This window comes from Mesocricetus auratus, unplaced genomic scaffold (assembly GCF_017639785.1).
Source record: "Mesocricetus auratus isolate SY011 unplaced genomic scaffold, BCM_Maur_2.0 Super-Scaffold_100013, whole genome shotgun sequence".
Taxonomy (NCBI): domain Eukaryota; kingdom Metazoa; phylum Chordata; class Mammalia; order Rodentia; family Cricetidae; genus Mesocricetus; species Mesocricetus auratus.
The window spans coordinates 6,519,619-6,544,983 of record NW_024429196.1 but is presented as its reverse complement, the minus strand read 5'-3'; the positions used below and the strand labels follow the sequence as shown (position 1 = coordinate 6,544,983).

The 25,365-nt window shown below is 48.7% G+C and overlaps 1 protein-coding gene across 2 annotated transcripts; it reads right to left on the bottom strand.

Annotated features, from left to right (window-relative positions):
* Nucleotides 1-208: 208 nt before the first annotated feature.
* On the bottom strand, nucleotides 209-25,365 carry CUNH1orf198 (chromosome unknown C1orf198 homolog). 2 transcript variants are annotated; one of them, XM_005064673.4, is made up of 4 exons: nucleotides 25,003-25,365; nucleotides 14,618-14,668; nucleotides 3,453-3,977; nucleotides 209-2,693 (listed from the first exon to the last, which is right to left on the bottom strand). In XM_005064673.4, the coding sequence occupies exons 1-4, from the start codon at nucleotides 25,324-25,326 to the stop codon at nucleotides 2,637-2,639; spliced, it is 957 nt and encodes a 318-aa protein (XP_005064730.1). In that variant the 5' UTR covers nucleotides 25,327-25,365; the 3' UTR covers nucleotides 209-2,636. The 2 variants fall into 2 exon arrangements, with proteins under 2 accessions (XP_005064730.1, XP_012977720.1); XM_013122266.3 differs by lacking the exon at nucleotides 25,003-25,365 and adding an exon at nucleotides 14,875-15,311.

The window sequence follows — 25,365 nt, the reverse complement described above, 5'->3', positions numbered from 1 at the left end:
GTTGTAGGCCCCACTTTGGTAAGCTACCCAACAAACTCACTGGCTCACTGAATAGAACTGGATGGAATCTTCTCTTTGGTCTATTAGTGACCTATCTAGGGTGAGTGGATATTTCTTGACATCTTCCTAGGAAACACTACTTGGCATTAAACTCCCACCATCCTGATCAGCTTCCAGAACACAGCAGAAAATGAAACAGACCCAACTCTCATTTTTAAAATGGCTTTATTAAAGGCTAGTAGTACAAAATAGGACCAAGTTATAAGCTGTCAGTAAGAATTTACCATTTTGAAAACGTATCAAAGGAGAGGGTGATGTGAAGAACAGAAGGCCACTCCTGGCCCTGGCATGAGGGAACACACCTGGCCAGGAGGCCAACTCCCCTGCTCCTAATGGGAGCACATCCAAGCCTGGAGAGCCTGGGATTCAGGGACAGCCCAGACAGGCACAGTCTTGGTTCCTGAGAGCTTTTGTCAAATACAGTCACCAAGAGCAAGACACAGAGCCCTGGAGCTGCCTCCAAGATGCTGAGCCTGGGCATGTAATGGAGTCCAAACTCATACACAGGCTTCAGACAAAGAATGTGCTTTCAAGAGAAATAATAAATGTACTTCATCAGGATGCCGGAGAAAGAGAAGGTGATAAACACCTGGCCAATCTCCTGGGCCCTGCCACAGAGTGCCTAGGGGAAACCAAGAAGCCAGCTTGGTGTAGGCCCTCCCAGGTGCAAGGACAATCCCCAGGTCAGGTGAGTCCTTTAGGATCCCTCCTAGAGCCCCTATCTGTGATTTCCCACCTGCTCTTGGGAGGCCTCCGTGAGAAACACCACTGTGCGTACACTCCATGTTTTCACTGGAGAAACTAGAAGGGAATTAGGAGAAAGTGAGAGGATGTGAACAAGTCTGCACAAGAGAGCGGACTGGTCACACTGGTCAAATGGCCAGGGCGAGCCTTCTCCTTCCTGCTATGACAATGCCACGAGCCACAGACCTTCAGGGAAGGAGAACATGCACAGGTTCGCAATTAACCCACGGCACTGGAGTGGGAGGGCAGGCACATGGCAGCCGTGCTGGACTCCCCTGACGAGTGAGTGCCAGCCTGGGCTGTGCCAATGGTGGCTTGCAAGTTATTTTCTTCCTTGTGTGCCAGCAGCCTTTCTATCAACTTCCCCTATCAACTGCTCTACAGCAGTATGAAAGATGACTGGTCAAAAGTTGCTAGAGGAAGGCAAACCCAAACCCAAGGGATCACGGGATGTTCAGGACATAAGCTAATTGGCAGCTATCACATCAATATTGGTTAAGTATAGCTTTGGTATGTTTTCCTAGAGAAGAGGAGAAAGGTGGGATAGTGGCTGTGTGCTTTACCTTGGTAAACAGGGCCAAAGAGAATATTCCAGAAGCTATTTCAGAAAGTCCTACGACACAGGCATTAAGAGGGTTACACCTTTAAGTACTGAAACCAGGCGCTCAGAGGAGGGGATTCATAGAGATTTAAGGCTTCAGGTGAAGAGAATGGAGCGACAGTGAAGGGTAGACCATGCCACCCAGAGCTCACAGATCTGCTTGGCACCTCCTGCAGATGCATGTGGTCCAGAGGCCATGGCAGGGCAGCCATGACAGCTGAGAACAGTAGATCTGGGTGTGGTGGGCGCTCCTCACCCAGCCTTGCTGCTGTGAACTCTCAGGGCTGCAAGGGGAAGCTTCTGGAACCCTCAGGAAGGCCTCTTGCACTTGAAGGTGGCCAGGTCTCAGGGAGAGGCCTTCATGACACAGCTTGATCAGACAGGGGTAAAGAATGACCAAGCCTGCCAGTCTCATACTGGAAGATTGTAACGTAGTGAATCAGAAGAACCCTGTTCTCCAGCACCACTGTCACCACCCTGACTCCCATAGTGGCCAGGGCTGGGACACTAGCAGGACAGTTATAATAACTTCCAGAAGAAAACTCCTACAGAACCAAGGAGGCTGCTGCAGCTACATTTAAAACAGTGAGAATCTGACAGAAAACCTGCCAACAGGCAGCTGCTGCTAAACAATCAAAGCTCCAGGTAAGTCACTGCGACAGCTTAGCAGACACCTGCCACCTGCCAGCAGTCTGTTAACTACAAGAGGGGGAGGGGACGGACACCAAATGTGGCTTCAGCAAAGGAAGGGTGCCAGGTGAGCCCATTTGTAAGGATGAATCTTCCACGGTGACAGTCAGCAGGCCACATCCATCCAGGGAGCCCCAGATGAAAAGGGCCGGGGAGGGTACAAAGAGAGGAGTGGATCCATCGCCTTTGCGACCTTTTATGACTTGGTCAGAGAACCGTCTTGGATGGATAAGTGGGTTGGAGCTGGGAACAAAAGTTTTATTTACAAGGCTTACTGGCTTACTGGATTCTCAGTCTTTAAAAATCCCAAGTGTAAAACTTGTTATCAAATTCTTGAAAATAGCATATTTATCTATTTGGTTTTACCAAAAAAAAAAAAAAAAAAAAAAAAAAAAGGAAAACCTGGCAACATCTCCTAGTTCCCGAAAGACTAAGAAAAAAGCAGAGAAAACAGGAAAATACACAGGCAGAGCTGCCTTCTCCTCTGAACACCACGTGGACCACACTGGGGGCTCTTGGCTGTGTTTCCAGGTAGCACTGTTTACCAGTTGTCCAGGAAATCAAAGCCTGTCTTCAACAGGGTGTTACTTGAGCTGATCTGCAGAGAGACAAAGGACACAAAATAAGACATGGGCCTCCACTGCAGCCACACACAACCTATATACAGCACCTCATTTACAACGACCCAGATGACAGCAGCTGCTTCTGTCTCAGGGGCCCCTGACCTCAATTTACCTCAGTGCCAAGGACCAGAAATCTGCACAAAATCCAGTGCAAGCAACACCCTTCACATCCATCACCAGTATGCACAGAGCAGAGGAGAACAACCTGCTCCTCTACTGGCACCCTCCTGCTTCTGACAGCATTATAAAGTGAGCAGACACACTATTCAATCCATCCCCTCACCTGCTCGTGTGTGTGTGTGTGCACATGTGTATGCGCGCGTGCACATGAGTGTGCATGTGTGTGAGCATGTGAGTGTACGTGTGTTTGTCAGTATGTGTGTGTGAGTGTGAGTGTGCATGCGTCTGTGTATGCAGGCGGAGGTCAAAAGACAAGTTTGGGTGTTAGACACTTTTTACAGACAGGGTCTACCCTTGGCTTAGAACTCACCACATAGGCTAGGCTGTCAGGCCAACAAGTCGAAGGATACATCTGTATCCAACTTCCCAGTGTTGGGATTACAAGCATTGTACCATGCTCAAGTAGTTTTAACATGGGCTCTGGAAATTGAACTCAGTAGAGGGGAAGACGACCATGGGGACATTGACAGCTGTCCCATCCTGTAAGCCCTCCTTGGATATCTGTGAAAGAATGTGTCCTCCACTTCTGATGTGGAGTTGGCGCCATCACCCACCTGGGAAAACACAGGCTCTGAGAACAGAGTATCATCTTCTTCATCCTGCTGGGCAGTGGGAGGCGGTGGCTTCTCTGGGGACTCAATGGGGGTGGCCTTGGGCAGCAAGCTGGCAGGGGCTTTCACAGGCTGGGGCACCTCTTGCCCTGTGCTTACACTGAAGACGGTTTGTTGTTCTTGGGGCATAACCTTGACCTCCCTGTCTTTTGTGATGGGCTCCTGGCGGTAGCAAGCAGGCATGACTTTTTCTCCCTTCTCCATGGACTTGATCTGGCTGGGTGTCAGTGACTGGAACTCGGCCTCAGGCCCCTCCCGAGAGCGCTCAGCATTGATCTTCCAAAAAGATGCTTCCTCCTCTTTCCTTGAAGGTCCCAGGGCATCTAGGCTAGAAGATCTGCTGCTCTGGGCAGGCTTGGCCGCCTGTGTGCCCTGAGGAGCCTTGGCCAGGGGCCTGGGATCACTAGTCATGCTGGCTGTGCCAGACTCCTGGATGGATAAGGAGGAGATGCTGAACTCCATCTGACTCTGAGGAAACAAAAGAAGAGACAAATGAGAGCAAGTCTTAGCACTCCCTGGGACAAACACACTCTTCCTCAGACATGTGCAGACACTGTAATAATATAAGGTTATAGCCGTCTGTTGGTCCCAAGTAACTATTTTCATAGCAGTCCACCTGCCTGAAACACATTAGGAGCTATGAGACCAAGCCTTGTCACAATGCACCCTGAACAGCTCTAAGATCAGAATCATAGAAATGGTCAAGGATCCCTGTTGGCTGGGAGAGCACATGGCTGGGTTCAGACTTTTCCTGAGGGGGTGCTGCAGGCAGGTGAGGAAGGATGTGTGGACTCCTCAGGCATCAGGGTCCTCAGAGGAAAGGGAAGCCACACAAGCACAGTCCATACCCCATGCCATTGCGTACAGACTAACCACTTTCCTGACCCACATCCAGTCAGCCACAGTGACCTCCAACACCGTCACTGAGAAGATCTGACAGAATACACTGCCAGGAATTCTGAGCCTTATGTCAAAGGAGAGCTAACTGCAGGCCATGTTATCCCCCACCCTGCAGAACTCATCAGTCTCCATCTCAAAACCAATCCTGAAAATCTCACTTCCCCATCATTTCCACTGCTTTCTTGTAAAAATAACAAATGATATTATAGAAAATTGGGAAAGCAAAAGAAAAACTCAGAAAAATCAGTCATAACACCTACACCCATAACTAGATTTTTTTGTGCCACATTTTCATGTTAACTGTGGTCTTGTCAGGTCTGTAATGTAGGACGTCATTTCTTCAGTGCATTATGAGCATCATTCAGCTCTTTCTTGGTCTTCACAGTGTGTTTCTGCGTGTGTGTGTGTGTGTGTGTGTGTGTGTGTGTACACATACACATGGGTGCATGCACATGTGTAGAGGCCAGAAGACAACTTCAAGCATGGTCCTTGGGTGCCAACGTTGTACAGTAAATTCCTCTGAGATAAAAAGAATTCCACCTTGGAAGGAATCTCCTTGAGACTCAGAAAGTAAACAATTCAATAGCTTTAGGAAGTCCCTGAATCTGAGCAAATTCACTAGGCTCCTTCCTCCCAAGCGTATATAAGCAGTGAGGTCTGCTAAGAGATACTATCAAAACAGACCAACTGAGCTCCATGGAAGAAATGTTCTCCAGTCTACTGAGTTGCCTGCAGGCTATGCTTTAAGTGTGCTTCAGGTCTCCAGCTTCGGTGAGCTGTCACCTATGCTGGGATGGGCTTTTGGTAATGTAGCTGTCTGTGAGTCATTCACACCTGCAAGTGACCCCCCATACTCCTGTAAGTCCCCCCCAATAAAATGCACTGGTTCACCAAGCTGGACTTGGGTGGTACCCTTACTCGGTCTGCTGTTGGTGTCCTATCTGGGGCGAGCGGACGTTTGCTCACATCTCCCCAAGGATAGTGCTATATCATGGCTGTCCACTTTGTTTTTTGATGCAGGCTCTCTCACACTGGTCAGAAACTCACTTAGAGGTTGAGCTGACTGGCCTTTAAGCCCCAGGATCAGTCTGTTCTACATCTTCAGTGCTAGGAAAACAAGTGCCTGTCACCATGTCAGAATTTCTTACCTGTGCTCTAGGGAATCCCACTCAGGTCCTCATACTTGCAAGGAGAACCATTTACTGACAGCCACCCTCCCGGCCCACAGCCACTGTGGCTGTGAACACCTCCCTCAGTAGCTGTCCCACAACCTACTTCACATTCTTCTTGAGCAGTTTACCCCTGCTGACCCTCACTCCTGCAATCTGGGTCACTGGGACTATTTTTGTGCATATAGCTGCCCAGTTGAGGGTTAATTTCTTCAGACTTGCAGAAACAAACTATCAAAAGGCAAAGGTTTAAACTTTCCATGTGTGGTTTCAGATTCACACTGTTATGCTGCTTTACAGAGACGCTGTGTCTTAAGCCCCAGCTGTAGAACAGAGACATTTCTGGTCAACTGGGTTGATCATTTCAACCTGTGTTGATTCAGAAAACACTGGGGAAAATGTGGCATCACCTAGTAAATAAGCCAGTCTGTTTTGTTTCCTGTCTTTTTTCTTTGAACTTCTGATCCTCCCACCTCTTCCTCCTGAGTGCTGAGGTTACAGGCATCTGCCACTTTACTCGCCTCAGCATCATTTCTAGGTCCAGCATTCTAAACACTACTTATTTCCAAATTCCCCAGTGGGATACAAAGACACTTGGGACAGACAGACAGACAGACATGAGGGTTCCCATAACTCCGCAAACTGCTGAAAACAGCTTGGATGTGCTCAAACCTCAGAGATATAGTTGACTCTGATCTGGAAATTGTTGAGTAAGGCATGAAAAATCAGTTTGACACACTCAGGCTTTTTTGGAGGTGGGTCCCCCCCACTCTGGTGGGGTCTTTGCTCAGAAGATTATGGATTGCAAAGCTAGGCACCCTGACATGTGGGTGGCCAGATACTGAGGAGGGAAGCCAAGCTTGGAATCCAAGGTTGTGTCATTGCCGGAATAACAGGTGCTCCCATCAACTGAGGGGTAACCAGGTGCTCTGCAGCATCCCAGTGGGAGGCGACATCAACTTAAAAGGGGCATGCTGCAGAGAAAACATGGCTCACCCCTTTTATCCCAGCACTCAGGAGGCAGAGGCAGATCTATCTCTGGGATTTTGAAGCCAGCCTGCTCTACAGAGTGACTTCCAGGACAGACAGAGCTACATAATACAAAGACCCTGTCTCAAAAACCAAAAAGCAAAGAAAAAAAAAAAGGAGACAGGGTATAGAGGTTCCTGCTTAAAATCCTAGCACCCAGAAGGCTGAGCCAAGAGGATTGCTGTGAGTTTGAGGCCAATCTGGGCTATATACAAATTAACAGAGGTTGATCCTGCAGACTTAAAAGTTACAGGATCTCCATGACACAGGGAAAAGAACAGGTTATCCAACAGGAGCCCCAGTGAGGGCCCAGTATTGAATTGATTAAGTAGCAAAAACTAGACACCTCAAATCAAACCAACAACTCATTGCAAAGAACAATTTGCAAGTAATAATATATGGACTAAAGGACTGTGTGACTTGGTGGGTCATACTACAGCTCCTACAACAAGATTTTTCTTTTAAAATTTTATCCTGGGGAGGGAGTTGCAAGGGCAGAGGGCAGATGGGAAGGGATGAGGAGATGAATGGGATAGAGATGCATGATGTGGGGTTGGAAAGAAGGCTCAGCTGTTAAAGGCTAGGTTCACAACCAACATAAGAGATGCATGATGTGAAATCCACAAAGTATCAACAAAAAGCTAATTTGAAAAAGAAATTACCAGGCCAACAAGCTACAGCAACACTTTGTACCAAATAACAAACAAGAAAAGGGGGCAAGGGGGAAGAGGAGAAAGAAGGAAGGGAGAGAAGGCAGCAGCTCCTAACCTATCTACCCCCCTTTCCCTATGCTTTGTTTTGTTTTGGGGATTTTCAAGGCAGGGTTTCTCTGTGGCTTTGGAGGCTGTCCTGGAACTAGCTGTTATAGACCAGGCTGGACTCGAACTCACAGAGATCCTGCCTCCCGAGTGCTGGGATTAAAGGAGTGCACCACCACCATCACCATCGCCCCCCCCGGCCTCCTATGTTTTCTTAATCCTTATTTTGCACATAAAGTCTGACTGTTTCCTTTCACAAGCCAACCTCCTCCTTGTTGGCAAAGGACCTCTCACTGCTCCGTAAGAAGAGAAGGTACTGTGAACCAAGATATCCAAGCACTATCTGGTGCCTGGGTTGGGAGGAGAACACCTTGTTCCCTGTCCCAGTCTATGTTGGCTGAGCTGAAGAACCAAAGAATGAGCTCAACAAGGCCATGTCAAGCTGTAGTACCATATCCCCCATGGGTCAGTGACCCCGAGATCCTCCTCCTGTGTGTTTCCCTCATGGCCTGCTGGGAATTGGCCTTCCTTACAGCTGTCTCTCATGACTAATGATACAACCCAATAATTCCAGCTCACAGGAGGTGAAGAGGGCAGAGCTTTGGCAATCCCAGAACCCTCAGACCCTGTGAAAGCTTATGGAACAGGGTGGTGGCTGGAAAAGAGAACCCAACACAGCTTCAGCTCTGGGAGCCAGAGGGGGTGCCCAGGGGAGCACCCACAGTTCAGCCCTCCTATTTCAGGTTCAGTTTGCCATTGGTCCCACCTAGAGAAAACAGGTACCAAATCCCCAAGGACCAGAACAAGGCAAATGAGAGCCCAACACCTCGTTGGGAAGCCACCAGGGGCACTGCAGCCACCTGTACCTTGATCCCAGAGATAGAAGTTAGCTGATTTCACACCCCACACTTGGGAAAAACAGTCCAGAAGTTTTGGTTGACAGCATGTGCTATGTGTCTGGCATGGAAGCCTTTTCCCAAAGTCACATGAAGGAGCAGACTCACTGTTCATTTTTCATTACAGAGGAGCCAGCATGGCAGCTAACCTGACTTTTCCAGAGACAGCACTGGTTTTAGAGGCCAGATCAGACCACCTCCACCTGGGGCTCACACAGGCCAAGGAGGAAAAGAGGAAGACTATGGATTCCAGAGACAAGTCTTTCCAAACAGCCTATCTTTTTCAAGCATGGGAAATTTCATGCCAGCCTTCTTCCAGTGCCCAGGCTGCTGAGCCAGTCCTGCAGAAGGATGCTGCACAGAAGGTAGCAGGAAGGGACAGTTGCCACTAGGTCATGGTTATGGCATGGGCTGAGGGCAGAAAGGGTCAGGGCACAACTTAGTGTCTTCCATGATCCTGCAGCCATGGAAACAGAAGAGGAAGGCAAGAACCTCCTCAGCTCGTGGCAGCACCCCACTTGTCCTCCATTCCCAGGGCTCCTCCTGACTCCTCTACAACCTGGTCAGTCAGCAGAGTGGGCATCAGTCAGCCCATGTGGGGAACAGGGCTCAGCTGGCCACATCCATTCTAAAAACAGCAAGACCACAACAGAGCCCAGTGTCTATTTTTATGTCCCACTCACTGGAGAGGAATGTGTGATATTCAGCAAAGGGGGGAGTACATGCCACTAAAAAGGACTGTGTGGCTTGGCAGCTGCTGGCAAAGCTAAACTATTGAGACAAAGGCTACGCACACATGGTCAGACCGAGCTAAACCATTGAGGCAAAGGCTAGGCACACAGTCAGAAAAAGCCAACCTATTGAGACAATCGGGCTCACACAGAAAGAGCTCAGCACAGTTCTCACAGTGGTTGGGATTTCTATAGCAGCTGGAGGATGGGGGGATCTTTAAGAGAAGGTGAGTGGAATCTAGCAATGAAACTGTGACAATGAAGGATGGGCAGTGGAAAGCAGAAAAGGGGCTAGGGACTTCAGGGAGACCTGGAGGAGCCTGGGTCTCAGGGGCGGCATTGAGGCCACTGATCTAAAGGAACTGTACAATATTTCACACACAGGGAAAACATGGAGGGTCTTGGGCAGAGGACCACAAAGCTGAGCTCTAGCTTTTTAGGAGAGGTTAGGATAGCCCAGAGGGAGAGAGGGAAGGGTGGGGAGAAGACAGCCATCAAGCAGGGGAAGCAGGCTTCCTAAGAAAGAGGCACGGGGCTTAGCAGTACAGGAGTTACATTGTGATGGGATTGGGTACATCCTATGGGCCCATGCCCCTCAAAAACCGACTAACATCGTGGAGGTACATGCAGGGCCATGGCTTAGAACAAGAGGCCCCTCTGTCCTCCACTGGCAGTGACACTCTGAACCAGAGCCACTGGGTATTCTGCTTTCTAGCTGGATGCTTATGTGACCTGCTGTGTACCTATGGCAGGAACAGGAACTTAGATGTGTGCATGGTTTGTGGGGAAGGACCTGGTCTGGAGGATGGAAGATAAGGACGTGTTAGCGAGTATATGGGTGAGTGAGTGCTCACGGGTACTTTTTACTCCTGAGGAAGGCCTAGAAGGCTCCTTGCTCTGAACAGTCCACCCAGGTCTGGACATCAATGATCTGACTCTCCTTGGTCTCCTTAGGACCTGGAACAGGCAACTGAACATTAGTAAAGACAGACAGACAAACAGAAGCCAGACAGCTTGGGGGGAGAGGGACCTTGGGGACATGTCCCAAGGGTCTAGCCTCCCCATATACTCTCCAAATTGTCTGCAGCCCAGGCAGCCTGGGAATGCAAGGAATCTTCTCCATTCCTTCCTCCCTCCTGGTCTGGGGCCTTCTGGGTGCTGGGTTTTTCCTCTGGAAACACAGGAGCCTGAGAGAGGAATGCAACAGTCCCATGGGCATCCTCCCCGCAGCCGCCCTCCCCCAGCCTGCCTGCCAAGCTGACAGATGAGTGGAAGGGATTACAGTGGTGACCATATCCCTGCGGGGGTGTATAAGGGATAGGGCAGTGGAGGGGGTGCCGGGAGTTACTGTCACAAGTAGAGGAATGTGTCTTGCATGATGGAAAGTTTGGGTATGTTCATTAGTTTGACCCAATTATCCTAACATATGCAAATAGCAAAAAATCTTGTGTTACATGCACGCAATGGTGTAATAAAATGACAATGAGACAGACAGTGATGGACACACAGCTATGTGAGGGCAGTAAATGCCACAGAGCTGCACACTCAAAAGTGGCTAATGGGGGGCTGAAGAGATTGCTCAGCAGTTAAGAGTGTGCACTGCTCTTTCAGAAATTCTGTTCCCAGCACCCATGTCTGACAGCTCTCAACCACTTGTAACTTCAGCTCCATGGGGTCCAACATCTTTGGGCCCCTCTGAGTAGCTGCACACGTATGGCATACATACATATACACATACATTTTTTAAATGTTTTCTTGTGGGCTGCAGAGATGGTGGCTGTTCCAGAGGTCCTGAGTTCAATTCCCAGCCACCACATGGTGGCTCACAGCCATCTAAAAGGGGATCTGATGCCTCTCCTGGCCTGCAGTTGTATGTGCAGATAGAGCAACATATATATAAATAAATCTTTAAAAACAAACTGTTTTCTTAAGTGGTTAACTGGGACACCTGTATGTACATACACTTGAGAGTACACACACACACACACACACACACACACACACACAGAGTAGTAAATGGGCTGGAGGTACTCAGTATGTATGTGTGAATCCCCAGGTTCAATGCCTAGCACTCCTCCTCAAAAGCTAAGCTAGGAAAATTGACATTATGTGAATTTTATCATAATTAATAAAAGCTATAGGCTCAGGACATTGCCCAGTGGTAAGCTCAACTAGTATCTGGCCCTAGGTCCAATTCCCAGTACTACAAAAACAAATAAATATGCCAGGAGTGGTGGCCTACCCACATCTGTAAGCCCAGTAGCAGGGAAGCTGCTGCAGGAGGGGTTGCTAGCATTTCCAGGATCACCAGGAGTTGGAGGCCAGCCTAAGCGACATTGTGAATTCAAGGCTAGCCTGGATTATATAGAAACTATGTCTCCAAATAAACCTACCACAAGACCCAGCAACTGCACTCTTAGGCATATATCCAAAAGATGCCCATTCATATAACAAAGATGTCTGTTCCACTATGTTCATAGCAGCTTTATTTGTAATAGCCAGAACTTGGAAGCAACCTAGATGTCCCTCACCCGAAGAATGGATAGAGAAAATGTGGTACATCTACACAATGGAGTACTATTCAGCAGAAAAAAATAATGGAATCATGAGATTCGCAGGCAAATGGATGACACTAGAAGAAACCATCCTGAGTGAGGTAACCCAGTCACAAAAAGAGAAACATGGCATGTACTCTCTCATATATGGATTTTAGACATAGATCTGGGGAGTGCCAGCCTACAATCCTATTGCCAGAGAGTCTGGGAAACAGAAACTTCATTTACTGGCTGGTTAAGTACTGAGCTGAACTCAAGAAAGCCAGTATCAGAGAGGGAGGACTGATGATCAAAGGGATTAAGACTGGGCTGGTTGAACCCCCAGAAACAGCTGACCAGACAAAGGTTAACTCTTGAATCCCAGGCATCAGCCTGGGAATCCAGCATGGGACTGATCAAGACCCCCTGAATCTGGGTGTCAGTGAGGAGGCCTAGGTAATCTATTGAGCCTTGGACAGCAGATCAGTACCCATCCCAAGTATACACACGGTCTCTGGACTCCCATAGAACAATGTGAGGTGCACTCTCACCCTGAACTCTTGGGGAAGGGTCTAGGCCCTGCCCTATATGAAATGACAGACTATGGACACCCCCATGGAGGGCCTCACCCTCCCTGGGGGAATGAGGGGATAACGGGGGGGGGATCGGGGGGAGGGCACGGGAGGAGGGGAGGGAAAGGGAGAGGGACCTCGTACTGACTTGTGAAGCAACCTTGTTTCTTATGTAAATTTAAAATGGAAAATAAAAAAATATTTAAAAATAAATAAATAAATAAAAAAAAGAAACTATGTCTCCAAAAAAAAAAAAAAAAAAAGTCCGAGGCTGGTGAGATAGTTCAGAGGGTAGAGTTACTTATAGCCAAGCCTGATATTGAGTTTAATACCCAGAACTTAAAAGGTGGGAAGAGAGAACCAAGTTCCCCAAATTGTCACCCAACCTCCACATACAAGCCATGGTGTGCATGTACACACACATAACAAACAAACAAACAAATATGAAAAACCAAAAGTCAATGGATGATAGAGTTAGAGTAGCAAGAAATGCCTCAGAATTAACAGTGGAAAGAGGACCAAATCTTGTATTAAACATACTGCAACAGTGTACCTATTCCTCTCGCCCCAAACTTTCATTCCAGCCAGCAAGACACTGGCCAGGCCAGGAACAAGGCAGGTTTACTGCTTAGCAGTTTCTATTCTACCAAAGGGCTCACGGGCCCCCACACCCCCACAACGGTCACTGTCACACTGTGCTGAAAACCCAGGCTGGCTCACTGTGGTTTTGGATCCACCAAGAACAGCCCAGCTGAGCTCTGCTTTGGCCCACAGCATCACATGATGAATGATGCCGCTTCAGCCACTGGCCCTGGGAAAGTGTTTGGATAAGGGACAACTGATAAAGTGAGCTCAGTATCCACAAGAGCATGCTCCTAGAAACCAGAGCCCCACCCTCACTAAAGCTGCGGCTTTCAATCAAGGTCCCTGGTCCCCTTTAAGTCCCTAAGAGGATTGCAGCCCATTTTGTAGAAGCAGAGGTGAAAGTCCTCCTAGGTTGTGGCTGAGGAGTAACTCTGCACTGACTGAGGAGTGGAAGGGGCAGCAGTTTACATCTCCACACACCGTATATGCCCTGCTTTGCCTCCAGAAACTTGAGCGCTGAATTAGGGTGAGTGAGAACATGAGGACAGAGAAGGCATTCAGGTAGCCCAGGTCTGGTTGCTTCAGCCACAGCACAATCTAGAGGACTTGCAGCTCCCAGCTGACTGCCTGCATCCCTACCCCTCCATGTACACCCAGGTTCTCCACTAATCTACAGCAGAAATTTACAAAGCCCTCTGGGGCCTGGGCATGCTAACACCCTCCTGTGATCCCAGCACTGAAGAAGCAAAGGCAGAGGGACATTAGTTTGAGGTTAGCCTAGGCTAACATGATGAATCTCAGTCTTAAAGACGTATGTGATGCAGAAGTTGGCTTCCTTAGGATATTTAGGATCTGTAAGGTATGTGTATATGGAAGGCTGGAGGAATCCACATTTGCTATGTGAATGTGTTCCTGGGAATGGATGCCTGTGTTCTCCAATCACCTTTCCCATCAAACATGAGGACAACCTCAAATGTCAAGGAATCAGTGTCAAGACTAGTCACTTCCCTTAGGTCAGTCACCTTTTTAGACTCAGTCCATGGCACGAGGTGGTGTGGCTGTCCCTTCCCTTCAAGGACATGGTACACCTGAAGACATGGTCCAGAGGAGAGGCCTCTCTAGGTCCCTTGGGATTCCATCAATGTTCTCCAACCTTGAACCTCCTTCTCCACAGGTCCCCTGGGCGCCGGGGTTAGCTGGGACAAGGGCTTTGATCATAAACAGTGGGGGAGAGTGAAAAACTAAGAGGCAAGGCTTTTAAACTATCTGTGCCGGAAAAGCCCATTCCACACAGCTGTCTCCTCCGCAGCACTGCCCCCTTCAGAAACGCCACCATGTGGAAAGCTGTGGAGATCCAAAACCGCGGCCTTTCACCTGCCCTTGGCTATAGGACATTGCTTCTTTGTGGTCTTGCTGCTTACTAAGGTCCTTCTCCTAGACAATAGGGGAGATGGGACATGCCCTGAAGTCTGGCTTGATGCTCTGGCAGTGACACAACCAGGACATGAGTGACTGGGAGATGAGAGTCCATTTCCACGTGTTCACGTGTGTCTATATGTATGTGTACGTGCACACAAACCAACCAAAGTCAGCTAACCAGGAGCTCTAGGCTGTCCCAAGGGGCCTCCACCACCAAAGTGTCAAATACTGACGGGTTAAAGTATAAAGGAGACGTGCTCTGGCAGGGCAACCCTCACCCAAGATGGCTAGAGTTCACCAGGGAACTCATGGGACACAGATTCAGTGCCCCAAGCCCCCCGGCCCCCTACACACACACACACACACACTTTGTCCTATCAACATGGGCTGTCAACTGTAGCCCAGCATTAAGGACCACACATAGCCCTTTGAACACATGAGATGTTGAAAGAAAATGTACAGGTACACATATATTTTCAAAAGGGACAAATACATCTAAATTTCATTCAACTTACCCTTGTTTCCCAGGAGAATGGGGCCGAGTGTTCATCTTGCCAAGTTATGTCCTGAAATAAAAATTCAAGAATAAGTCTGGGGCCCAAACTTCGACAACCCTGTACAGAGCTATGAGTGGCCCCCACACAGGATAGCTCAAGTTCCAAAAGACAGACGTTTCAGTGCTTGACAAGGCCAGCACTGGAAACTGCTGCTGCCCTGACTGCTGGTCCTTTCCTGCCACACAGGCATCTTAATGAGACCTCAGCGGACTCACCCCAAGACAGGAGCTTCGAGAAATGGGATGGGGCTGTTGTCCTCAGTAAAAACAGGGTCACGTCTTAGCCCAACCAGGTCAAACCACGATCTGGCATGAAGATGCAGCCTTCTGAACCTGTTTCCTTACTTCTGTGGAGGGCTCACATGCCCTGCAGGCTTGCTGTGAGGCTGTAACCTGGCAATTTGTGCAAAGAACAAACCAGCCACACGCTTGTGTCCCATCCTCCCAGCCACGTGAAAGGCACTGGTAGCAGAATCAATGAACAAAGCATCAGGGCAATGCCAGTGTCTAGTGCCAATGCTAATGGAGCTCCTGACTCAGCACACACAGAAGACCTCCTCAGAGCACTCCCTGGACGCAGACCCTGGGAGGTCCTGCTTGCTGGCTTGAGGAAAGGGTTTGGGCCTCCTCTCCATCTCCACAGAATGCTCTAAAACATGGAATAAATTTTTACTTTTTCAGACAGTCTCATACATCAGTTTGGCCTCAAATTCATTATGTGTCTAGGAGTGGCCTTGAACTCCTGATCTTCCTGTTTCTACTTTCCAGGTGCTGAGATTACAGGTATATACCACCATGCCTGGTTTATGCAGTACAGGGGATTGAACTCAAAACCTTATGCATACTAGGAAAGCACTATGCCAACAGAGCTATGTCTGAAACCCCAGATAAAATATGTAAACTGAGTGACATTCAATTCTATGTTCATCTCCCACTGTCCCCAAACAACTCCTAGATGATTTGTATCACTCCATGGAGTACCCAATAAATTATGTCCCTTGTCACCTAGTAGCCAGGCGACCTGGCTCCAATCTCCACAGAGAGAGCTGTTGTGCCCATAGCTCCTTCTTCAAATGCTGACACAGCCCTGGCCCAGACCAGCCTCACAAATGGCAGGAACTCCTAGAGAATGCTTGCAAGCACAGCATCCATTCTGCAAGCCAGCTTTCCGCAGGCACACCCTGCTGGGCTGAGGAGGGCTGATGTCCAGTTAAGAATTATAATAACAGGCATGGGGCTCTGGGCAGTTGACAGCCTATTCCTAAGAATGAGGGAATGAGGAAACTTCACGAGGCACAATAACATAGTAAGCCTTTCCTGTCCTATCCCCAGAGCTGGAGAAGTCCAGATTTCATAGCTGCACAAGCTAGGTCCTCACACACTCCTATTCCCAAAGCATTCTGATGTGGGGAGTGGGGCTCCGGGTCTTCTGGGATGGAGGTACCAGGAATAAAGCTGCCATTTATAAACAAAAAGTCCTTTGTACTGGGAGATAAGTAGTTGGTAGCTGTAAAGTAAGGGCTAACTTACTATGGCTCCAGGGGCTAGGGGTTGGGGGCTGGGCACAGCAGGAGGGGCTGCATGATCATGCTTAGGCCCTTTCCTCCAGCGGGTGTGCAGAGGGTTCAAGGATGGCACACTAACAGCAGAGAAAGCCTGTTCTCATGGATATGTGTTATAGCAAGACACATCACAGAGAGCATACCCCAGACCTGGATAGGCTGCAGCAGTAAAACAGCATTAAGAGAGCCAAAAGGCACCTCAGCTGTGCAGCTAATACAGTCCACCATAAGTAGCCATTGATCCTGCACAGTGGTAACGTGCATTGGCAACATCTTTTGGAGATCTTGGCTCCAGAACTGGCTTGCACTGCTTTTTGAAAAATGTTTGCTTATGTGCATGTGTGTCTGTGTATGGATATGCGTGGGTGCTGGGAACCAAACTCAGATCCACTGCAAGAGCACCAAGTGCTCTTAACCACCGAGCCAGCTCTCCAGCACCACTTGGGCTATTTTGCACTACACAGTTGTCAGGCAAAACTTCTAAAATGAGAACAGTGTCACTGCATTCCACTTTGGAATTTCAGCTAAATCCCAGTTACTCCCAAAGTCTAAATTCTGCCCCTCCAAAAATGGCCATGGCTATCTGGAGGAATGTGAGTCAATGCCTGGGAGTGACAGCCACAGCTGCGGCCTGTCCTCATCTCTGCAGGCCACTGGGGGAGGAGACATCGAGTTAAATGACCCAAAAGTCTCTGAAATTCCAGGCTCTAGGGACACAATGCACTCCTCCCAGAGGCAGTAAGGTAGACGGCCTTCGGTGGGAAGGGAAGCAGGTCAGTGGAACAGATACGCTTATTTTAGATGTGACTTGTGTGAAAAGTGAAGGACGTTGTCTGGCTAAGGCATTTTTCCCATCGAGGCCACCAACCCAAGCCATGTTAGTGGACAGAGGAAGGATGTAGGGGTCACAAGGGTGGGTGGGATCTAGATCCACTCATGTGTCACCCAGCCTGACTCTAGTGCTTTCTGTAAATCTGACTCTCCAAAGATAAGTCAGAGGCTCCTGCTGCGGGAGGAGGCAACTGTGAGCAGGGCTCCAGGAAGCAAAAGGCAGGCCCAGTGCTTGGTGGGTCTGAGCCCCAGGGTCGAGGCACACACTTCCTGGAATTCCATGGGGAGGAGGGGTCACAGGCAGGGAGAGGTCACTGAGATTTCCCCTCAACTTAGAGTCAACAGTCTTTTGTTTGCTTCAGCAAGAAGCTTAATCAAGAGGCAGATTCCTTGGATTTCTGCAATTCTGAGCTCATAAAGAATAGTAACGCACTTAGCAAAAATAAATCTGCCAAACAAAAATGTGACGGGAGTTCTGTCATCAGCTGGCAGTGACTGCGCCTCCAGCCGTAGACTGCTGGCATCAGTGCAGGCTCCCAGGCTGCCTGCACAAACGGTAGCAGAATCTCAAGGTGATAGTTCCTGCTCCCACACACAGACACACACATACTTACACAAACTCACAGCCACACAAAGACACACCCATACAAACACATTCTCACACATAGGTACACTCCTACACATAGACACAGTCCCAGGCACACTCCCATACACAGACACACTTTCACCCAGACTCACTCCCACACAGACATACTACATACTCAGATACTAAGGTACTTGCACACAGATAAACCTGCATGCAGACACATACATACACAGACACATGTAAACACTCATAAGCACAGACACAGACATATACATACACAAACACAGAGATACATTCACACACACACACACACACACACACACACACACACACACACACACAGTTTCCCCTCCTTCTGCTTCCACAGTAACCAGGAGGCAACCAAAATACAGCCAGGTGCAGGCCTGTAGTGCAACCATGCACTCTCACCTAGCACTGCTGGAAAGCCCTCCTCCCGCCTCCCAGGCACCCAGACCTGAAACAGTGGAAGTACAACACACTCATGTCCCCAGACCTCAGGACAACACAGGTGGCCAACCATTACCCTCAGAGTCAAAATCCCATTTGAAAGAGACACAGACACCAGAGATTTGGCGGGGCCTCTGTAGAGCACAGAGTAAGAGTATGCCTACCACACATCACCAAGTAAGAATAGCCAAAGCAGAATGGAAAACCACAAGAGACACAACTACGAGGATACAGAAGCATGGAAAACCACAGATTAACTATGGAAGGCAGCAATCAGAAGCAGCTATATACTACACAGGAGAGCCTGCTGGTCTGCAAGGGCTTCAGACAGAGGCACTAAAACTAACTACACCACTACCATCTCAGGTGCATTTGCTGTCTGTAAGATGTTGATCCAATTCAGTGTGTCCAAAGGAAAGCAATATCACTATGTGTGTAATATAGATAAACTATTCTTCACATTATGCTAAGTGAAATAAGTCAGACACAAGAATAAATATTGTTTTTATGGTCCCATCTACATGCAATACTAGAGAATGAAAAATCATAGTGACAGAAAACAGATCTGCTAGAAGTGGGAGGTGGGGTGGGGAGAGCAGGCAGTTATTGTTAACCTGTACTGTTTTATTGCTTAAAGGATATGAAGTTTCATTTCAAAACAACACAAATATCTGGGCAGGACAGTGGTTGACTTAGCGTGACAATCTGAATTCAACCCCCTCCCACTGTGTAAAAGTAGAAAGAGAGAATCAACTCCACAAAGCTCCCTATGAACACCACATAAACACTGGCACACATGCTTACATACATATATCATGCATACACACAATGAGAAATAATAATAATTTAAAAACAAACAAAACATGCCTGGGGACAGACTTAGTGGCACATGCAAGTGTTGTGTTATGTATATTGAACAGCAAGCAGTAACGAGCTCTTGGAAAGACAAGGAGGAACTGAAGATGCTAATTACTAACTGGGAGCTGCCAACCTGGCAGATTGCAGTATGTGATTCCAACTCTCTGGGGGAAAAGATTAGAGATGGTGTGACCAGGTGTGTAAAAGCCACCTGTGCGCAAAGACCCTACAAACCCTGCCCAGCCTCCTATGGACTAACTCTACCCATCCCTCCAAGGCAGTTCCAGGGCAAATGAGTGGCCTCCTAGCCATGCAAGGGCATCTCTGTTCTTGGTGGCATTTGAAGATTCCACACTAACCACGCAAAGCATGTTTAATCACAATGTTTCAGAACTATAGTTCCCACTGCTTGTCAATTGTACACACCCTGACCACAAAGCAGACACCTCTGCAAGGACTGCCTGGTTTCCAAAAGTGGGAACCCATCTATTGAGTCCCAAAAATAGGGCCGGTTTCCTTGGTGACTCAGAAGCAATGTCTGCAGTTACAAGGTACCTTGGGGACCACAAATGGTCACTATGCCTCTTAAAGCCCAGGATCAGGGGTGTTCCTAGGGGACAAGCAATGGTATTGTGGCTCAGGCTAAGAAACATTGTCAGCCAGAGAGAGCAAGATCTGACAACAGACCTTTTGGAAAGGAACAGAAAGTCCCCTGTGTTGACAGTGGTCACCCTTGGGTTGATGCTGGGTGGCCCAGACACTCAAAGACACCAAAGCCTGTCTCATGACTCAGCTGTAGGTATACTAAAGACAGCTCACAATTCCTTTCAGGTCCAGCAATTAAGAACACCTGCTCCTCTTCCAAAGGCCCTGGGTTCAATTCCAACATCACATAACGGCTCACAAGTTCCAGGAAGTCCAACACCCTTCCCAGGACTCTGTGGGCATGAAGCACACACATAGTAGTACACAGACACACATGCAAGCAAAACATTCATACATATACAAATAAAATAAAAACTTTTTAAAAAAGCATTTAAAACAAACAAACAGGAATGAGGACCAGTGGGACAGCTCAGTGAGTAAAGGCACTTGCCAAACTAGCCTGAGTTCAATCCCCAGAACCCATACAGTGGCAGAAGGAAAACAATGACACCAAAGGTGACCTCTGACCTCCATGCACACACATCATTCTCCCGTGTATGAGCACACTTGCTTGAACACACACATACACAAACACACACACACACACACACACACACACACACACACACACTAACGCATTAAAAAATAAAACAAAACCAGGAGCCTGGTGGTGGTGGTGCATGCCTTTAATCCCAGCACTTGGGAGGCAGAGGTAGGTGGATCTCTGTGAGTTCGAGGCCAGCCTGATATACACAGTGAGTTCTAATGTTACACATTGTCTTGAAAAAACAAAAACCAACTGCCTGCTTGAGGTAACTGCATACTCTTACAGAAGTGGCAACAGTCTCTTAGAGAAGCAGTATATTTATCTCTGCTGACGCAAGGTCCATAACTGAGAGTTTAGAGCTGCAGTTCCAAAGACAGAAAGTACTGGTGACTTAGCTAGGAACCCAAGTTCATGGGCATGGGCAAGGCTAGGGCCATTTCTCATGGTGATGAGAATAGGGAACAGACTGGAGCAGGGATGTCAAAGGACTAGCAGGAATGTAGCCATCACTCTTTTGCTACTTATTTACTTTTGAGAAATGGCTACATTCTTCCAGCACCATGGGAACCTTTTCCCTGAGGTGTGATTCCTGTCGATTAAAAGATGACTCCAGGACTGCCCATGTGCGTCTTGTCCTCCCTGAACGGCACAAACAGATCCTTTCATCTCTGCAAAACCAGTTTCTATCCTGCCACTGGGCCACCTCCCATGGAAGCCAGCAATGGAGGCGCCCAGGAGGGAAGCCTCGTTTGCTGGCTCAGCTCCGGGCACCAGGCCAAGTGCTATCAGGCTGGGGAACCATCAATCTGCAAGGGGAGCAGGAGGGACAGGCCCAGAGTCTCCTACATAGCCTGCTACATCTGGCCAATTCTCAGAGCTAGCCTGGCAGTCCAGCACAGGGCCCAGGCAGGAGAGACACAAGAGACCAAATTTACCTTGTCCTCATTTCTAAATTACACATGGATATGTCAGACAGGAGGGAATGGTGAGTCACACTTTCTACCTTCCTTAAAAATCAAGTCCAAAATACTGAGAAATCAACTCTCAAATCACCATCCTCATCTACCAAACGGCTGAGAGCTAGGATCATAACTAAATCGAGTGCATGTTTGCTACACAAGCAGGAGGACCTAGTTTACTCCCAGGACTCAGGTGAAAAGCAGGGTATGGTACTACACACTTAAAATCCCAGAGCTGGGGAGACAGAGACAGAAACTCTGGGACTCACGGTCAGCTGGCCTAGCTGAATGGGTGAACCATCAGCTAGACAGTAATTCTGTCTCAAAAAACAAGGTGGATAGCTTCAGAGAAACGCCCTAGATTTGGCGTCTGTACAATGGTGCACACACAGAGATAAATAAAAAGTAAATAGAAATGGTTACAAAAAAAAGCTGAGTTTTAAGTGGGAGAAGAAGAAAAGCTCTCTCATGTCCCAGATCCAGAAGCCAAGTATTGGGCCAAACTTACACCCAACAAAAAGGAGAATCCCAGAAGGATCTAGGAAGGGTCTTGAGCAGAGACGGGTAAAAACACTAGGAAGGCCTCAGGCCTACAGGAGGGGCGTGAGGGAGGAAACTGTCTACTAAACTGCAGGCAAGGTTCAGAGCTGTCTGGCTCCAGGGTCTTAAAAAGTCAGTCTCTAGAATCCGGGTCAAAGGGTCTGTGGGGTTGACTGACAGCATCATTCCTGCCAAGGTCCACCTACTTCATGGAGAGGTAGGAGAGGCAAGCAGATGCCATAGAAGCAAGATTCACTGCCACAGGGGCTCCCGGCATCTTTGGAAGGGTCTGTCTGGAACTAAGACAATGGCAGCTCTTGGAACCCCAGAACTCACCAATGTGCTCAGATCCTGCTGGGTGAGGCAAGGAGTTGGGTTTGGGGAGAGGAAACATCCAACCAATTCCTGAAAATTTAGAATTCTGGGTTTGTTGGATTGTTTCCCATGACAACAGTAGAGTATACGGGTGATCCCTTTTCAATCAAAAACCTTTTATCTCTGAAAGAAAGCTCTTCCCAGGACTTCACTGGTGAAAGAACAAACCTTCCAGAGAAGGAAGGGAGTTGCCAGCCTGATGAAAGCATCCAGAAAAGCATGCCTTAATGTTCTCAAGAAAACTCAGAAGGTTCAGAGAACATCCTCAGGGGCCTGCCTGTTCCGAACCACAGATTCCACACTATGCTTCACCCTGCTGCTGACATGTGGGACTTGAACCTGGGTCTGGGGGCTCCAAGGCCTCTTCTTTGCTGTTGCAGAACAACAGTGAAGGAATTAAGGCAACGGTAGAGTCAGGGTAGGAGGCTGGCAGCCTCAAACAAAACTAAGTTCTCTGTACATCTCCACTGAGATCAGTTCACGAGGCAGGGATTTTTGGCTACTGAGGGGAGGGGGGGTTCACCCACCCTAATCCAGGATGCCTCTAGTTTCTATGACAGTCTAGAAAAATACTTGTTCAGTTGATTCCCGAAGTAGCTAAAATATTGACAGTCGCTTCTTTGCTTCAACACTAAAAGCAGAGGCCAGGATCTCTACAGGGGACCAGATTAAAGCAAAACAAGAAGGGATCTGAGTCCTGCCCACGGTAGACACATGTATGTACACACACACACACACACACACACACACACACACACACACACACACACAGGTGTCATGGTGCTGCACCTGTCCTATGCACACAGGCAAAGGAACCCCTACTGCCCCCAAGATCTATGGTGGTCTGTAATTAGGGCCTCATTTGTTCCTGAGAGATATAAAAATGAATGGATGATACTAAAAATAATGATAGTAGATGACAGAAAAAAAAAGACTAGACAGTGTTACTATGAGGGCCACAAAATTTTATTGGCAATGGAGGACATAATTCAAGGAAACAGGCAGCATCCTTTGGGGTAGTAGAAAGGGTTATGGAGCCCTGGCTTTTTGCTCAAATTTGTGGTAACCTATTTGTCAAATCACCTAGCTGGGAGTCACCCTACACACACATTGTATCTCTGTCTGTCTAGCCTCCCACATGAATGATCACGAAAGATCTCCTAGGTGCAATGATGAGACCACTGACTGACTTCAATTTGGTGCCAAGCTCTCATTCAGTGTAGTGCCACATGACTGCAGGCAAAAAGAAGCATTCACCCTGGCTGATGTCCTACAGACCCCATCTAAGTCTCAAGAGTGCTTGTCCCTGTGCCACCTGGGCTAATGCCACTCAGACTTGAGGTGTTCATATTCTGCCCATTTTGCACTGTTGAGATTCAGGCTGGGTGCTATTGAAGGGTATGTTGATAACTAGCTCAGCACAGCTTCATTTGGTGCAAACATTGGGGTATGAGTGTAGGTCAGAGGTCAACATTAGGTGTTGTCCCTCAAGAAGCTGTCGACCTTGTTTTGGGGGAACAGGATCTCTCATTAGTCTGGAACTTGACACACAGGCTAGGCTGGTTGGCCAATGATCCCCAGGGATCTGCCTATATCTGCTTCCCAGCACAGGAATCACAAGTATGTGCCACCACTCCGTGGTTGCCAGAGATCCTCATGACAAGTCTTTACCCATGGAACCATCTCCCAGCCTCTTTTTGCTTTAAACCACACCAGTCCACAAATGCAGAAACTGGGGCAGTCTGGCACCAGATGAGGAACTGGAATAAAAAGAAAGTAGCCACATCTCTCCTTGTCAGTGACTCTGGCTCCAATGTGGCTTGGCCTCTTGATATACTCAGGGACAGTGACAGCCAATCTCTGGAGTTTGTTAAGTACTGGCAGGGCTGCTTCCGCTTAGATTTATTTACCTGAGACAATGCCAAAGAGGCACAGCTTGCCTGCTCATCACCCAGATCCAAGAGCAAACTCTGTCCACATGTCTTTAAGGAGATGCACATTTTCACAATGAAATGTTTCAGCTCCAGGAACATATTTTAAGACTTATATTTTCATCTCCCACCACACCCTTGCTTTTCCTGGCAAGGCTCTCAGAGTTTTAAGGGGGATGGAGAGCAGAAGGCATCGCACAATTCCCTGGCAGTCAAGTGGCTTTGTGACCACAAGCGTTCTGTAGTAACAAACATCGATGAATACCTGGCCTGAAAAAACTGACTGAAATCTCATTCTTAACTGGTACTCCTTCCACTCAACATAACTCCCCCCCCACGGGGGGGGCACTCCCAGCCCCTCCTCCCAGCCTCCTAGAAAACTGACTCCACCCAAAAGACTTTCACAACTCTGACTGCTACTGATTTTGTTCTTCAAAGTTGAGTACCTGAGGTCCAAGTACATACTCTTGTGGCACAAAGGGCTTCAGAGAAACCATCTCCAAGTAAATAAAACACCAGGTTTCTGAGCAGCGCAGACTCCAGAGCCTTTGTGCCTAAGAGCAGGGTCGGGCTGGAGCAATTTCAATAGTTCCTCTCTTCCCCCAGTGTCTAGAGCCCAGGCTTTCGTACACAGGCCTGCTGGAGTTATCTCAACTTCTCCGGTGTTTGGGTGGGAACCGGGACTCACATGTCACACCCAAACACAACCCCCATTGTGGTCTCCTGGGGACGTATCCCAGTGCTGCGATGCCTGGCAGTCCCACCTCCCCCACTGAGGTCCTCATAACATAACTTGCCGGCCCCTGAGTGCCTGGTGTTCAGGAACGGTAGACATTATTCCTGTTTCACACCGGGAAAACTGAGACTCTAAGTCGTAAACTCATCGAGGGCCAGGCTAAGGGACAGAGCCTTATTAAAACCCAGGTTCGCGTGATTTCCTCTCTACAATTTCCACTTTGTCTTTAAAGGTCCCTTCTCCCGGAATTTCTGAACTCCCCCTCTCCGCCCACTCCGGCCTGAGTGCCAGCCCCGCCGCACCCACCTCGTCGCCAAAGCGCACCAGCTTCTGACCCGTGGGCCCGCGCAGGCCGGGAAAGCGCGCCGGGTCCCCCGCGTCGGTGGCCCGCTGGGCGCGCGGCCCCACCAGGCAGCGGTCGATGATTTCGTCCTGCTGCGCGGGCGGCAGCCGCGCCCACTCGGGCCCATACTTCTCCCTGATTTTCTCCTTGTCCTGCATGATCTTCCTAGCCATGGGGCTCAGAGACGAAAAGTAGGTGAAGCGCTTCCGCTCCCGGTCGTCCAGCGGCCGGTTCCCGCTCATGACGGCCGAGCGCGAGGCTGCGATCGCCGCCGCCATCGACGCCATGCCCGGCCCGCGAGTCCGGGCCCGAGCGCCGCCTCCCGG